General features: G+C 43.5%; 1 protein-coding gene across 8 annotated transcripts in view; it reads right to left on the reverse strand.

The window, feature by feature from the left end:
• The window catches only part of LOC310832627 (protein CEPU-1), an 819,723-nt gene that overhangs the window by 95,135 nt on the left and 707,824 nt on the right, over positions 1-16,764 (reverse strand). For all 8 annotated transcript variants that reach the window (XM_083714754.1, XM_083714753.1, XM_083714760.1 and 5 more), the window contains exon 4: positions 5,869-5,994. In XM_083714754.1, the coding sequence (XP_083570880.1) occupies positions 5,869-5,994 (126 nt within the window). The remainder of the gene's footprint in view (positions 1-5,868; positions 5,995-16,764) is intronic.

The following is a 16,764-nucleotide window of genomic DNA, read 5'->3' on the forward strand; positions in this document are numbered from 1 at the left end:
GTTTACACAGTTTGCATCAAGGAGGCCTAAAGCGGCAAATCCAAAGGATAAGTCAACAATACGGACACAGCAGCAGACTGGAGCTCCCGAATTTTGCCTCAGGCTCAGATGCTCTGGAGTGTTCCAGCCACACAAACATACAGTTGGAGGTTGGTTTGGCTTGGAAACCACGGAAGCTGGAGAAACAGAGTTCAGGCTAGCAACTCTGTATACCCTTCCTTTACAGTGTGGTGAACTCTTCAGACCTCCTTTGTCATTAGTAGACTTGAAAGGTCTGTGGCTGAAACCAATTAATTATATAGCAGCTTTGAAACTGCTCTGAGCAAGTGTTGCTCACTGGGACTGGCACAACCTGTGTGTGTGTGTGCAAGAAGATAGGAGAGAGGGTCAGTACACTGTGAAGAGAAATTGGGTGACTGCTTCCCACACACTGTTCTAATTCCTGGCCTTTGGCATGCCACTCTCCTTCTGCCCACTCAGCTGGCACTACAGCTGATGGGTCTCTTACCTGCCATTGGAATCATCTCAGCCCTACACAGGACTCCAAAAATACATGCCGGGCTCTCAGCTGCTGGGCTGAACCTGTCCCCGCCAGGTTCTAGCACAGCCCATCCCGGTACCCTCCATGCTTCGTAGCATTTGATGCCACAGCATCTGCCAGCTCTGGGGGCACACAGCATTTGGGTCTGCAGTATCAATGAGTCAAAAACTTGCTTCTTGACTGAGTCACAACTGCACTGAAAAATAATCCCGTGACTGCAACTTTACATTTGGGGACTATCAACTGTGTGCCAGGAGCTGGACAGAAAATAACTCCTGCCGCAAGAGGAGCATACAAAGGACAGGGAGACAAACAGAACCCAAGGAATCCACCTATGCCTATGCTTCTTCATAAGCATTTGTTATGGGTTGGGTGGTTTCTTCTCCCACTCTCTTCCCTTCTTGAAATATGAGAGGTTGGGAGCCCTTCAATGAAAACGATCAACAGCAGGCACGGGACAGACAAAGGATGCACTTCTTTGTATAATGTGAAATTAACCTAGAAATGTGATTGCAACAGAATGCTGTCATGGCCATTAGCTTAAGTGGCTTTTTAAAAAGATCAGAACAATCCAACAAACCACGGACCTATCAGTTCCAGTGGAGAAATGAGAGAAGCATGGCAATGTTGTGGGGGGTGGGTATGTATTTTTCTCCCCCTCCTGTATGTTTTGGCACTCCCAATAGCCCTCCCCTGATCTGCTTTTCATCTCATAAACAGAAAAGATAAAGGCACCTAAACGTTTTCTCCATTAGAAGCTAAGTATGGAGAATTGGCTAGGGATTAGCTGGGTGTTTATGGGTTTGCTAGGCAGAGCATCTCAGATATTTCTCTGGGGAGAAGGAAGAGAGCCTAAAAGGGGGCTGGAAGTGTTTTAATGGTTTAGTAGGAGAAACAGTGGTGTGTGGTGAATTTTTTCCATAAGGGAACGGTTAGGGCCAGAGGCGCCAGCTCGCAAGAGTGATGGGGGGATGCTGCATGCGTGAGTATCACACCTTCTTCTTAAGCTGGGCAGAAGCATTCTGGACTTTGGGAAGGAGCTGCCAGAGACTCAGCTATACAGCTGCAAGTAAAACGTTTCAAATGTGTTGTAAAGTGCAATATACAAACGTGACACTAGATGACGAAAGTGAGCTATGCAAAATTCAATGTATTTTTCAAAATGTTTTTTAAAAAAAGCATTTTCACAGCATTTTTTAATATGTGTGTAGATTCCACCCAGGCCTCTGACAGGATGCTGGAGATCCCCTGCCTCCTTCCCTAAGCTGTGTGGAAGGGCTCTTGGATCCTGACAGAGCATTGTGCCCCCCTCCCTAAACTGGGCAGAAGCTTCCTGGGCTTTGGGAAGGAGGCACCAGGCTTCGATACTTTGGTAATCAAATTTATCGGGAACATTTAGGGAACTAGCCTAGTCCCCCTAGTCCACTGGCCAGATGCCACCGAGGAGAAACAGCCATTCTAGGGGCTCATCCTTGCCCCACCGCTTTCCCCCAAGGTAACCCAATCTTTACCACTGAATTGGAACAGATATCAATTGGGTTTCCTCTAGACTGATATTTGCTCTGATTTATTGCTAAAGAGCAAGTCTTCCCAGGAAAATTGGCCAGGCAAGGACAAAGCTACTTGGACCTGTGCCTAGGAAGTGTGGGAGAAGTGGAAGTGAGGACAAGCCCTACAACCAATCAGTTTAGTTAGAAAAAACTTTAAAGTGGAAGTTCTAAGTAACATTTTTAATTATTTCCATAAAGGGTTTATGCCTGAAACATAGTATTGTGCCTAGTTGGAATAGCCATTAAGCTTTAACCCTAATCAGATGTCTTTAAATAAGATTCTCATTTTGCTTCTATTGTGCCTCATCCTTTTCAGGGCAGATGGGGCCTGAAACACATGCAGATAATACATGGTCAACAATGATTCAGGCATCGATTGCACTACTTTTTGCCCAAGTGTTGGTAACTTTTTTCAAGAGCTGAATTCCATTATAGGGTAATCTGTCAGAGGCTTCATGACCACAGTAAGTGGGTCTGAACTCATTGTTGGGTGGGGCTAGAGCAAATGTCGTTGCAAGCTGCCTATCTCTCACTTTCTCTTTCTCTCTTCTTCCCCACTTAGCAAACTGCTGGGGGCAGGGAACAGATCACTCTTGCCAAAGAGAGTGCAGTTTGCCCTCATAGAAAATAGCATGCATGAAATGCAAAGCCATAGTTTGGAATCACACAGTGAAAAATCAAAGGTCCTTATTGTTCCTGCAACGGCCTGCATGTGAGAAGGTAGGTGTGTGGTGGGCATGGTTGCAGTTGGGCACATCTCTGGGAAGCCAACCTTTAAAATAATCTTTCTGCATACAGCAGTTCACATCCCAGGAACTAAGTGGTGCCTGAATATGGGATTGGCCACTGTGGTGATGATGGGATGGTGGGCAATTTATTTGGGTCCTGCGGTTTCATCTCTACTGGTTCAGATGGAATTTGCTGGAGGAGGCAGTTTGTCTCCTGGGGACTGTAGGTTTTGCAGGACTCTGATGACAATTACATTGAATTGCTCGGCAAATGCATTGCAAAGGAATGAAACATTTTGCCATTCTCCCGGATGCCACCTCTGGATCCGGCAGGCTGAGTGGGAAAAGAGAAGCCTGTGTCGACCGATCTTTGAGGGTGACCAGGCTGCTAATGCAGAGCATGTAATCTGGACATGAAATCTGGCGAAAGCTGCTCCAGTAAATTACCTAACCCTGCAGGTAATTTCTGATTAGCTTGCTCCTCTCCCCTTGATGCTTCGGCTGTTTCCATAGCAGCTAAATCCTAAGTAAAATGGAGACATCTGGTTCAAACTCAGGTAAAGCTCCCTTGGGGGAAAAAGGAACTGGCTGGTTGACAGCAGAGAAATAAAACATCCTTGCAGGAAAGTGAGCAGCAGCAGAAGCAACACCTGACAGCATCACAGGCCAGCTGGAGCGAAACCCCGTGGGTGGCAGACGGGGCCTTGAACTGTTGATGAGGGTGGCAGAGGTAACAGGAAGCAGGCAGAGGGCCTGATTGGAGTTAGATGGGTTGACACAACAATAAGATGGGTAGTAAGCATCCTGTAAAATTGCAACAGTCTAATCAAAACTCTTTGGGCTTCGGTGGTGGCTGGTGCCTGCTGGAATTGGTAGGGTGGAAGACAGGGAACCTGGCAACAGGTGGCACCAGAGGCAATGGCAGGCACGGCTAGCTAATTCTAAATCTGTTCCCATCCTGCTGAATTTCATAACAACGAGATTGAGGAAGAGGAAGTTGGCAGGCAGCAGCACATCCAGGACTTGTACGTAGGAATGCAGGCAGGTGGGGGTGATTGAAGTTGGGTGGGGTGCAGGGCTTCATTTACCCTAAATGGCCAAGCTGCAGTATTTGGCTCCATCTGGAATCCATGATGATGCCTCCTCTAAGCAAGAGCCTCCAGATTCACGCTGAAATTGAAGTTTAGGCAAAGATTGGTGGCAATTGTGTTGAAATCTATGCTTGTGGGTTATGTTGTTCAGACTTTGACCCAACACAGCTTTCTTTGGTCCTTATCCCTCCCTTGTTTGTGTACATGGGAGTTAGGACATGCCAAGCAGCCCTGCCAGGTGTCTGTACAGATACATCTACAGCAAGGGAAACCTCAGCATCAATACAACTCAGAACCATGACCACACATAGTTCCATGTTACATTGATGTATTTGCATGTCCCCCTGCATGTCACAGAACTGACCCAGCCATTAGTTAGCGTGATGTCACTGCTGAATTAAGAATAGAGAAAACACGACTAAGAAGCTTAAATCATATATATGACTGACAGCCTTCTTTGGAAGTTAAACCAGTGTCCAGACTTTAACATTCAAAAGCTTTACTTGCATATAGTTATAGATGAATTAAATCACAATATCTACAGTCACGTGCTCATCCAAACATTGGTTTACAGGCTTTTCTTCTAACTTCCAAACAACTTTATTTTCCTCTCTTTCCGGAGCTCAGCACTCAGCCTTCTGTATCTCAATTAGGCCATGCCTTGAAGCTCCTATAAGGGATTTTGACTTTTACCTTCTCCTGCAGTTTTGCTGTCTTTATTTCAAGCAGAGAAGAAACACTCCAACTTTCTATTCAACTTAGCAGTGTTCACAGTGGATTCTAAAACACAGTCAACTTGTTTCACATAAAATGGATTCTCTCCTTCACTGGTCCCATGTGACCAACGTTAACCAATCATGAGAACTACTAGAATTCGGTTACCAACCAATCATATTTAAACACATGGTAATGCATATAAGCACTTACAATTTCAATGAATTAAATTACTAAATAGCCACTGCGTCAAGAAGCAGAAACCTTTGAGGCAGCACCCTTGAGGGTGCCCTCCTGCTCCACAACTTCCGCTAACAGTGGAGAAGAGGCAAGATTGTGTCCATGATGGGTGAGATCTTGCCTGAAGTCAAGTGAGATTCAAGATCTCCTCCCAAATCAGTGTGATCTTACCCAAAATGAGCACCAATGGTGGTGTGGCTTCTCTGGCGGGGCACGCAGCCACAGAGCAGGCAGTGGAGGAGAAGGTGGCAGCAGCAGCAGGGATGGTGGCAGTGGTAGGACATCGCGGCACTTCCTGTTTTGCATCAAGCAGTGAAATGGGATGCGCTGCCCCCACTCCTTCACTACTGATGTTTACACTGCACATAGAGATGCCAGGGGTGGAGCTGTACAGTAAATCCCTGTAACCAGGCAGAGCAGCATGAGAGCTAGTATGACTTGTGTGAGAGTGTTTTTAATTCCTACTTCCTGGACTCAGAACTGACTCAAACAAGCAGCAATAGGAGATGATGCAGCCATTCTCACACTGTACCACTTCAGACTGGAAGTTGAGTGAATGCATGCATCAATATTCCTCAAGTTAAAACAAACAAACAAACAAACAAACAAACAAACAAACCCCTTGTGTCTGGAAAGTGGGTGGATCAGAGAGAAGGCTAGGCTAAAATTCCCAACATTTTAACTTTCCATAGGCAGAAATGCCTTTTTCGTGGAGCAGAATTCAACCACATGATCCACCATAAGAAAACGGATGCTGTTCCTTCCACGTATTTGAATCAGACACATCGAGCCTTTGCACAGTGTGTGCCCTAGGCAACATTCATCCATGTGGACAGCAGCCATTTCCAGGTCAGAGTGACTGTTTGCAGTTTGTTCTCAATCATCATCATCATCAAACACTACATGCAGTGCCAAATCTAAGATCCCCACCAAAGTATGACATGTCTGATAAGGGGAAGTCCCATCACCTATAACAGGGAGATGCATCTTCTTAGTTTTCTTACCTTTGGGTGAGATATGTCTCCAAGTGATTGTAGGGTCTGGCCTGCCCATAGCTATGCAGGTGAGACTGACATTGCCACCTTCATTGATGGAGATGTCCGAAGAGATCTCAACAATTTTGGGAGGTACTGCAATGACAAACAAGAAGATATGAAAGTCAAGTCTCAGTTTCTGAAAGCTCTTACAAATGGACCATTCTTTGTGAGTCTCTGTACAACTAGGTTAAGGATGATCACCACCAATCTGTGAACCTGATCTGGCTTTCAAAACAATTTAACCGCCCCCTGGAGGCCTCACAAAATTTCAGCTGAGGTGCAATAACTTTTTTTTGGCTCAGGCTTTCACCCATAATTCTTTCCAAAACATGTAACAGATATTGTTATTATTTGTTATTTCAACTTTCTCTAAAGGTTGTATGCAATTTTCTGGCCATGCCCAGGCATATATGCTCAAAAAAATTTATGAAGCTGTTATGTTTGCAGTAAGGATGGGTTTTAGTGTGAACCTACTAAATCTACACTTTCTAAAACAATATGTGAACCAAAACACAGCTATCCTTCAAAATTTGCATTTCTCTGAATGTTGTGATGCAAATCTCCAGTAGTGTCCAGTTGCATGAGCACATTAGTGAAAGTAATATTAAAAATGCATTATATTGGGTCAATTTGTTTGCAAATTTGGGTATATTAGGCAAAATCACATAAAAAATATGCATATTGCAGAAAATGTGCAGTAAAATGCTGATGGGTTTTCATGATAATTTTTTTTTAATAAAAAAATAAAGACCATTGCAACTTGGTGCAGCAATTTGGCAAATTCAATTTAAGATTGGAAAATTGAGAAACTAGCAGATACCAAAGTTGTACCATCCCTCCATCCCTAGGTGCCAGTGACTTTATGATGTAGTTGGACCATCCACATCCACAAGAGGACTTCCAGTCTCATCCAGACAAAACCAATGTCTATAGACGTTGGCAACAGGAGTCAGTGATGGCCACTAGATAGCTTTAAAAGAGGATGAGACAAATTCATGGAAGGATGAATGGCTACTAGCTGTGATGGCTTTGCTCTGCCTCCTCAGTTGGAGGCAGCGTGGCTTCTGAATACCAGTTGCTGGAAACCACAGGAGGGGAGTGGGCTCTTGTGCTTGAGCCCGGCCTGCAGATTTCCCATTGGACTATCTGGTTGACCACTCTGATAACAGGATGCTGGACTAGAGGGGTCATTGTCCTGATGCAGCAGCCTTCTTCTATTCTGTTCTCCTCTCCTTTGGTGGCCTAAATTGCATTTCAGTGAAACTGATTTGGAACAGAATGCGATCAGACCCACGGTTCTTAATAAAAGCATCCTACAGTGGTACCTCATGTTACAGACGCTTCAGGTTACAGACTCCGCTAACTCAGAAATAGTACCTCAGGTTAAGAACTTTGCTTCAGGATGAGAACAGAAATTGTGCGGCAGCAGCGGGAAGCCCCATTAGCTAAAGTGGTACCTCAGGTTAAAAACTGGTTCAGATTAAGAATAGACCTCCAGAACGAATTAAATTCTTAACCTGAGGTACCACTGTACTTTAGTTTATATGTGTATTAATTAAGACACAAACTCTCTGTATGATATTTGTGCACCCGTTGTTGCACATACACGGAAAAAGCCGTAGCCAAGCAAGGTTGCCAAGCAACAATCCGAAACAGCAATTGAAACATAGTATGCAAAACTATTGGCCAAATAACTAATTAATCAAAAGAGCACTGGGCAGAAACAAAGAATGGGAAACCAGCAAAGACATTCAATAAAAGGGGAACTCAGCATAAGAACCCAAAAGGAAAAGACACTCTGTTCTCAGAGAGTGCCAAACCTGTACTGCTTTTGTCTGGACATTGGAGTCTTGAGCACCATGGAAAAAGTGCCTGGAAAGAACTGCCCTCCTGTTCCCATTTAGTCTGGAGGACAGATGATTAAGAGGTGGTCCGATAGGCATCTTCACATATTTGAAGAGGAGTTACAAAAGTGATGGAGCAAATTTGCTTTTTGTGGCTCCAGGCAGTAAGACCCTAAGCAACGGGTTCAACTAACAAGGGAAGAAAGAACTTAGACAACACATTATAAATAACTTCCTGATGGCACAAGGTGGCTGTCAGTGGAACAGACTGCACTGGAAAGTGGTGGGCTCTCTGTCACTGGAGGTTTTTAAGCAGAGCCTGGATGGCTACCTATCAGGGATGCTGCAGCAGTGGTCTGGATGACATTTGAAACCCCTTAGAACTATAGGATTCAATGATCCCTTGTTATCTCAGACTTCCATGCCCAATTTTATATGTAGAAAGAAACCCTATGTAATCACTCAAATTTCAGAAAATGGGGGATGGCGGCACAGAGTTGTTAAGCTTGGATTGCCCAGGGTTGTTGAGCTATTATTGGGGGGGGGGGGGGTTGCTCACCTGCAAAAGCCACCTCCTGTCTGTCCCATTGCCAGCAGAAGCTGCCAATCGCCCGTTCAACTGCTGGAGCGTCAGCCAATCAACACCACCCATTGACACAGCAACCAATAACATGCACAATAGCCGCTGACAGCCTTGGCAGCAACCTATCAAACATCCACCCTGTGCAATACCCATGTATAAGACCACCCCCACTTTTTAGCCTGATTTTTAAAGGAAAAAAACATAGTATTATACATGGAAAAGTACAGTAAATACAACCAACAGGTTCTAAACCACAATTTATACATTTGGGAAGGCCTTCCTAAAGAAACAACAGGTTTTTTAAAAAGTGTTGAAAATGGTCCAACAAAGGCACCTCCCAATATTAATCAGCACACTAAAAGGATCGATTCCCTGCAACTGTGAAGCAAATGTTATATGGCACTTGTAAGAGTGCCAGTTGCGCAGACCAAAGTGGTCAAGTGGGCACAAATGGGCTAAGGTGATCCATCAAGCAAACTGGTCTCAAGTTGCTGAGGACTTTATATAATAATAGCAACACCCTGAAATTGGCTGAGTAGCAAATCAGCAACCAGTACAGATTTCTGAGCGGGAGAAGGGGGTTCTGACAGAGCTTCACTCCTTTGAGGAATCGTGCTGCAGCATTCTGCACTAACTGCATTTTCCGGAACAAATGCAAGGGAAACCCCACTTTAGATTGTATTGCAGTACTCCAGTTCTGAAATCACCAGTGCTTAACTAAAATGGTTTATTGTTTTATTGCTTGCTTTATTTATTTATTTATTTATTTATTTATTTATTCATCTATATCCCACCTTTTTCTCCAAGGGTTCTCCACCTCCTCATTTAACCCCCATAAGAACCCTGTGAAGTAGGATAGGCTAAGAGGCAGGGACTGGTCCAAGGAGCATCATATCTGAATGGGGATTCAAACCCAGGTCCTAGCCCAATATTCTAACCACTACGCCACATTGGTTGTCCTGGTCCAAGAATGGCTGCAACTGTCATCATACCAGGTGACTGGTGTGTCAAAACACTGTGTAGTCGCTTTCACAGTTATTTTGCAGAAGATGAATGGGGGCTTTGAGCTGATATGATCAGGGCACCCATGGCTTTGGAAGCCTCTGCATGATAGAGCAAAAAATCCCTTTGCTGGTCCTGCTCTGAGGTCCACCCCTCTTTTCTTAGATTCCTCCTCCTCTAGGATTCCCTCCACGGTGTCTGGCGCAGACTCCAGCCTTTCCAAGTGAGCCGTCTGAGTGCAGAGGAACTGCAGTGGCCTTGCATACATTGCCTCTGACGTGCGTAGGTAAGTAATTTATTGATCCGTAAAGCACTTCGAGACGCTCAGGAAGGGATTATGTCATGCCAACACTGTGCGATAAAATAAAAAATGATGGACTTTTTGTGAACACGGGGGGTGATTTAGGGTTTGTAGCTGGAAGTGTAGTTAAAGTACATTTTAAGTGGAAATCAAGGTAGGTAATGAATTATACCACGTTCAGAAGGGCTGCTGGGAGTTCATTTTCCTGGCTTCTGAATCAAGAGCTAATATTCTAACTGTACACTAGAGGACAACAGAGGATTGAACACAAGCTAATGGAACAGGCCTTTGGCATTGGGTGAGGCAGGGAATGGGGCTGAATTTTCATCTAGGCATGGGTTTGTCCCAATGGCATGTTAGCCAAAGTAAGTCATTGAAGAAAACAAGTAAATGATAAAGCCGTTGTCTGAGTATAGTATAAAGGAACAGGTGCCATCAAACCATAAAGATGTCATTAGATTCGCTAGACAAAGAAGTGAGAGAAATCTGAACTGAAATGCGAAGTCTGCCAAGGCTGGTTCATGTGACAACCAAGTGATGTCAGTCTAATGTCTGCATATCTTATTCCAAACCATCTGGGTGGATCCAGCCATGGGACGGATCTGACCCAGGTGGACTGATGAGCAGATGAATGGATAGACAACTGCTGTCCTCTTGACTGTTTATGGCTGGATCTGTTTCCATTGAGCTCCTGCTTGATGTTACAATGAGATATCAGCCAGTGTGGTGTAATGGTTAGAGCACTGGGCTACCTACCTCACAGGGATGTTGTAAGGATTAAATAAGAAGTGAGAGAACCATGTATGTCACCTTGAGCTCCTTGGAGAAAAAAGGTGGAGTATAAAGGAAAAAATGCAATAAATAATTGTCATAATTTGAATCTGAAGGAAATGATAAATTTATCATACAGATATTTGTATTATTATTATTTGTAGTAGAAATAATAGTAGTAGTAACAACAACAACAACAACAACAAACACCCCATGATTCTTAGAGCCAAATGAAACTTTGAAGATATGGGCCCAGATGCAGTGTAATCTACTTCACCCTTCTCCAAAAAAAAAAAAAAAAAATCCATTCATGCTCTCAAAACCTATAGCAGTTGGTAGGGGTGGGGGTGGGGGATGACAACTTACTTTCACCTCCCATCACCACCATCCCTCTGGCATATTAGGAATGGGCAAGGGAGGGGCAGCAAGGTCAGCGTGGGTGCAAATGCACTGGCAGAGCCAATCCAGCAGTTCTGGACAGTATGTTTGCACTGCACTGACTTCACTGCTGGCTCACCCTTCTTCCTGCCAGTAAGCTGTGTGGATGGATGGCTGTGATGGAATGCCAAACCCTGCTGAAAAATTCAGTTTCATTAGCTGCACCTGACTGGGAACTTCAGAATCCCAATCAGAAATCACTCAAATTACAGAAAACATTTTTAATTGACAAATATTATGAAATTGTGTAACTCGCGTGGCCTCGTTTTCAAGGAAGGACAGAGTTCTGGCCTCAGTGTGAGGTTCCATGACAGAAGCGCTCAACACCCATCTCTCTTCCCTTCCCCTATCTTTGCTTGAAAAGGTTCTTTGGAAATGTCAGCTGTGATAATCAATTAATTATTATGAACTGGCCATCAATGGGCTCCCATTTGCACCTATCTCTGAAATGCAAAACTTGAAAAGGTTTGCATCAATCAGTATCAGGTGCGGAGAAGCAGCGATGACAGCCTCAGCCAGCATGGGAAAGAAGCTGGAATGACAGAGGCAAAGCCTGCCGTTAGTTACCCTTTTAATTCAAGCCTGCAAAGCTCGGATTTAACACGACAGTTATTATATGCTAATTAAATGTTTGAATAATTAATCAAATGAATTATTTAAAGTGCCTTTTCCTGCGACATAACAGGTATAATGGGAAGATTTCCCCCTCTACGCCGGGGAACAAAGACTTAATAAATAAGTGATAATAAATATAAACCCGGTATTATTTAACATTCAATGGCAATCTCGGCTCAGCTATATCAAAATATTTTATTAAGATGTCAGCCTATCTGGGCAAAATAAAATAAAATAAAAAGAGAGGTTTGGAAGGCAAGCAGGTGGTGCAAGCAAGAATTCTAAAGCCATATCGGAAAATGCAGATGGAAGCCCCTCCTGGATGGTGTTGGAGGCAAATAAATATATATGTCCCAGTCTCCCTGCTTGGAGCTCCTGCTTGCCTTGCGGTCCCTGTTCTTGCCATATTACTCTTGCTTGGAGGTGATTAAACATGGCAGCACCATTGCTGGCCACTCCAGTGACACAAGCACAGATTTCCCCAGAGCTAGGTTGGTGCTTTCGCAGATCTCATTTGCTTTGCCGTGAAGATGATCTTATTTCAAAGAAGTGTTTGTGCTGTTGAGAGCAGATGTGCTCCTTTATGTGAAGTCCCCAGAACATCAGTCAACAGATCAGTCTAACTCAGGATTCCCCAACCTGGTGCCCCACACCCCTCACCAGACGTTGTCATACTAACATAGATAAGTTTAATAGATAAGTAAGTTTGCAACCCTATAACTCCAATTAACTGTGAGGAAGCCCTGCTGAATTCTCTGAGCAGCATCCAGTGTTAACCCTATGCACAATAGAACCATTGAAAGTAATGGACACGACTAGCTGAGGTCCAATGAATTCCATACAGTAGGTCTGTTCTAAGAATAATGTAGTTGGATTCAACCCTATAAGGGCTGACATCTGGTAGACGTGGTTAGGATCACACTGTAAGTAAGTAAATGATGCTAACTGCTGCTGATGTTGACCACAAATAGCCAACTCACAACACAGGCTTCTTCATGATATTTCATACTTTAGTGGTTATAATCCATTCTCTTCTCCTAGTAAATATTGCAGAGTAACCCCCAAGTGACCTTGTAGATCTCATATGAGGTGGTTTGAGGGCCTGTCATCTCTTGCTGGTTTGTTTGTTTTTTTAAAAAAAAAGTATAGTGGTACCTCAGGTTACAGACGCTTCAGGTTACAGACGCTTCAGGTTACAGACTCCACTAACTCAGAAATAATACCTTGGGTTAAGAACTTTGCTTCAGGATGAGAACAGAGATCGCACGGCAGTGGCGTGGCAGCAGCAGGAGGCCCCATTAACTAAAGTGGTACCTCAGGTTAAGAACAGTTTCAAGTTAAGAACGGACCTCCAGAGCGAATTAAGTTCCTAACCTGAGGTACCACTGTAGCTACAGATGCCCCCACGAGACTACCTAGTGCAGCTGCTCTATGAGATCTCAAGACAGGGAAGGGTAATTTTTCCCATAAGCTGATATCTGATCCTGGGGAGGGGGGGGGGGAGGTGGATATGCCACAGATAGAACCTGAGACCTTCTGCATGCATGCTTTGTGGCTGAGCTATGAAACTTTCCTTAAAGCACAGGTCTTTAACTGATGGGTCTGGACTCACTAGTGGATTGGGGCCTGATCCAAGGTCAGTCACAACCCAAAATGGATGACAAAAGATTAAGAATTCAGTCCCAAAATGCATGTTTGGGTTAAAAAAAAAAGGATCTGAAAAAATTGAAGATACCTGATCTGGCACACCCAGTTCCTGGTGCCATTCATGCTGAACACAAAGCAAGTCTCAATGTGAGTGATAGCTCTTGATGGTGTAATGACATTATTATGGGAAATTGTATGTTTAAAAAAAATAGGCAAAAGATACAGTATGTAACAACCTCCCACATGTTTAATGTACAATTCTTATTGAGAGGTACAGCATGTCATCAAGATCTGTCACTCCCAAGGGGACTTTCTTCTCTTTGTTTTTGATTCATGCAATGGTACCAGAAGTCCCATGTTCTACTTAGTCATTGGACAATGCACTGGACTTGTAGACTGATAATGGGTGGAGTTATGCAAAGGTTCATTTGGGGTTGAGTCCCATCAGAGTTGTGTTTTGAGAACCATTGTGGTATAAGGGTGTTGAACTAGGACCTGGGAGACCAGGGTTCAAATCCCTACTCAGCCATGAAGCTCACTGGGTGACCAAGGGCCAGTCGCTGCCTCTTAACCTAACCCACCTTACAGGGTTGTGCTGGGGATTAAACGAAGAGGGGGGAAGCCATGCATGACACCCTGAGCTCCTTGGAGAAAAAGGAGCAATATAAATGCAATAAATCAAATCAATAAGTACTTTTAAAAAGTAAACAATAGAAGGCCGAAGAGTATCCCTCAGACCACCTTGTATGTTTCATTAAAAAAAAAGACTTTTGTATGTATTCCTCCTAAAATATTTGCACAGAACCAAGATTGGGCTTTCCACCAGACTTGTGCAGAACTGGGACCAGTCACATATTGGTCCTGGATCCAACCATATCTAAACCTGGACTACTGTTGAGCACTGCATCCTCAACCAGCTTACCTGTACAACAACTTTCCCACCTGGTTGCTGGGTTATTCAGCTGTATCCCCTACAAACCCAGAGATAACATTTGCACCCCTGGTACCAGTACAGGACCCTTACCCCCAAACAGTGAGGATGTGGGGGGTGGTTGTTTTTGATAAGGAGCAGGAAATCACTGATGTTAGCAGCGCCATTCCTTATGGGTCAGTCAATGGGGCGGAGGCCCAGTTAAGCCTCCGTGCTACTTTGTCAAGATGGATAAAATAAGGGTTGGAGGTTGCAGCAAAAGAAATTGTGTGGCAGTGGCACGAAGGTGGTGGCTGTGAGTCAATAACTCAGCACGCCTAGTCCAAACGCTATGCTGATGGTAACAAACAACCTTTATGAAAGAACGCCGCAATATCTTGCAGCAAGAGTCTATTAAACTGCTACTCAGACACTGCCGTGCTAGACTGTCATTGGAGAATACCACAGGGATGTATCCTACACAAAAGCAGCACAGAACATGCATATTTCTGCCTAGCCGAGTTCTGTGTCAGATTAAGGCAAACAACAAATATAAAGTCCCCAAAGAGAAAGAGAGAGGAGTGCATTAATGCTTTGTGTCTGATGTTGGAGCAATGCTCGGCAGCTTCCTGGCTTCCTGCTCGAAAACAGTCACCAGGATGTAGTTTTTGTAATTTGTTGGCCGGGTAGAAGGTTTTTGTTTGTTTGTTTTTCAAATGAAGGTTGGACGCTCCATTGCCTCCAACCAATGAAGAAAGAAAGTAAAGAAGAAAAGGGGGGAAATGGTAGAACTTTGTAGTTAAGGATTAAATGCATAGCATATTTTTTTTAAAATAAAAAAAAGAAACCCAAAGCACAAGTTCTACTGTTTTAAAAGCTTTGTTTCTATTTTTCCAGCTGTTGACTTACCAATATTGAGAGTAGCCCATCAGGTGTCTCTGGGGTGCCCCTAAGCAGGGTGTAAATTCAACAGACCCTTCTGCATCTACAGAGACTGGTCTTCAGTGGCATGCAGTGCTTACAAACCAAGAGGTTCAACACAGCAATCATGAGAACTAATGGCCACTGAGAGTTTTGCCTGTGTCTTTGTGCACTAGAGCTATCGTCAAAGATGAAGCCCCACTTGTTGAAAAGGTTCAGTCACGTTCGAGGAAAGCAGATTTGTTTTTTGTTTTTTTTTGTTTTACAGGACTAGTGAAATTTCCCAGGGATGTGTGGAGTGCAAGCCCTGTTGTAGTCAATGGAGTTTACTTCTGAGTAGGATTTTCCAGTAAGCTGCCTCTAGGTTTTGCTTAAGCAATATTTCAAGACAAATTTATTTTTTTTATATTTTTTTTATAATAATTTTTATTAAGGTTTTCCAAATTAAAACAAATCAAAACAAATTAAATCCAATCTATAAACTTTTTGCCAATAACTAGGACTTCCCCTCCCTACCCCCTCTTGTGTTCCAAATCTTCCAAATAAGCAATTAAATTCAACAAGTTCTTATCCCCAAATTACACTCACCATCAATAACCCAATTTATCCAAATTCCCATCCCCTAAGATCGATCTATACCCTTCCACGAGTTTCCCCCTTTCAAACATAGTACAGATGGAAATAAGATAAATATGAATAATAATTTTACAGCCTTTGGATTCCAATTTTCCCTCCCCTCTTCCCCCTTTGCGTTTCACCTATCCCTCCACTTCTAATATCTTCCTGGAGTTCCCACATTAAACTATGTCCCTCAGGTTCTTTGCCAGTCTTTAATTACGGATGTCCAATCGTAGAAGGAGTCTATCAAAAAAGGGCCCATTTCTTCTATCCAGGTTTTTATATCCAGGAGTAAAAACTCCAATTTTGTATCCATAAGCTTGTCAAACCTGAATATCCCAAATGTTCCCCCAGTTCTGTCCAGTTCTTGTTATTTCCTTGTTCTTGTCAATCATTCTCCTCCTTTTTATTTCTCTGTTCTCCCACAGAAATGTCCTTTTTCCAAAAGTTTCTAGTGTCTCTGTAGAGGCTTGTTATTCCTGGAGCAAAGCATTGCATCATGTTCCTTTCATTTTCCAACAAATAGTTCCATTGTTTCCTGTAGTGTGTAGACCTCTGTAGACAAAATAATGTTCCATTCCTGCAGTTTCCCAGGAGATTAAAAGTTCCATTCAACTGTTCAAGTTTCCTGTGAAAAACACATGCAATATCCCTCGGCTCCTCTAGGTGCATTGCAGTAACAAAGTTCCCTTCCAGAATCACATCCACCAGACCAAGTAGCTTGTTGACCGATATTTAAAACAGTTTATATTCAATTTATAACAAATATAACCGGCAAAGTCCTCATAACAAAATCTCTATTTTAATCTTCCTTTTTGACAGCTCTTTGACAGCTGTCAAAACCTCCATCGCTTTTCTCCAGGCAGTTTCACGAATCGCTCCAGGGATTCCGGGGGGGGGGGGGTTGCTTTTTTTAAAAAAAAAACAATTCCACTTTTCTCCTCCAGCTCAATCTTATAATTTTCCCTCGCGAAGTTGCTGATTCGGCAAGATAAGGTTACACTCGATCTTAGTTGTCCAGTCCTTTGTTTTGGCTCTTCTACAATTTAGGGGTGGGCTGACTTCCTTTTTTCCGCCTCCCCCGTTCGCTCCGAATTTTAAAAATTTATCCCCCTTTTTTTTAGTCCATATTCCAATTACTCACGGGTTCTTCTTTAGAGCCGAATTTTCAATAGAAGAAGTCAGCGCTCTCCGCCGGATGGCATGCGGCTGC

This window comes from Podarcis gaigeae (assembly GCF_964106915.1).
Source record: "Podarcis gaigeae genome assembly, chromosome: 15".
In the NCBI taxonomy this organism is placed as follows: Eukaryota; Metazoa; Chordata; class Lepidosauria; order Squamata; family Lacertidae; genus Podarcis; species Podarcis gaigeae.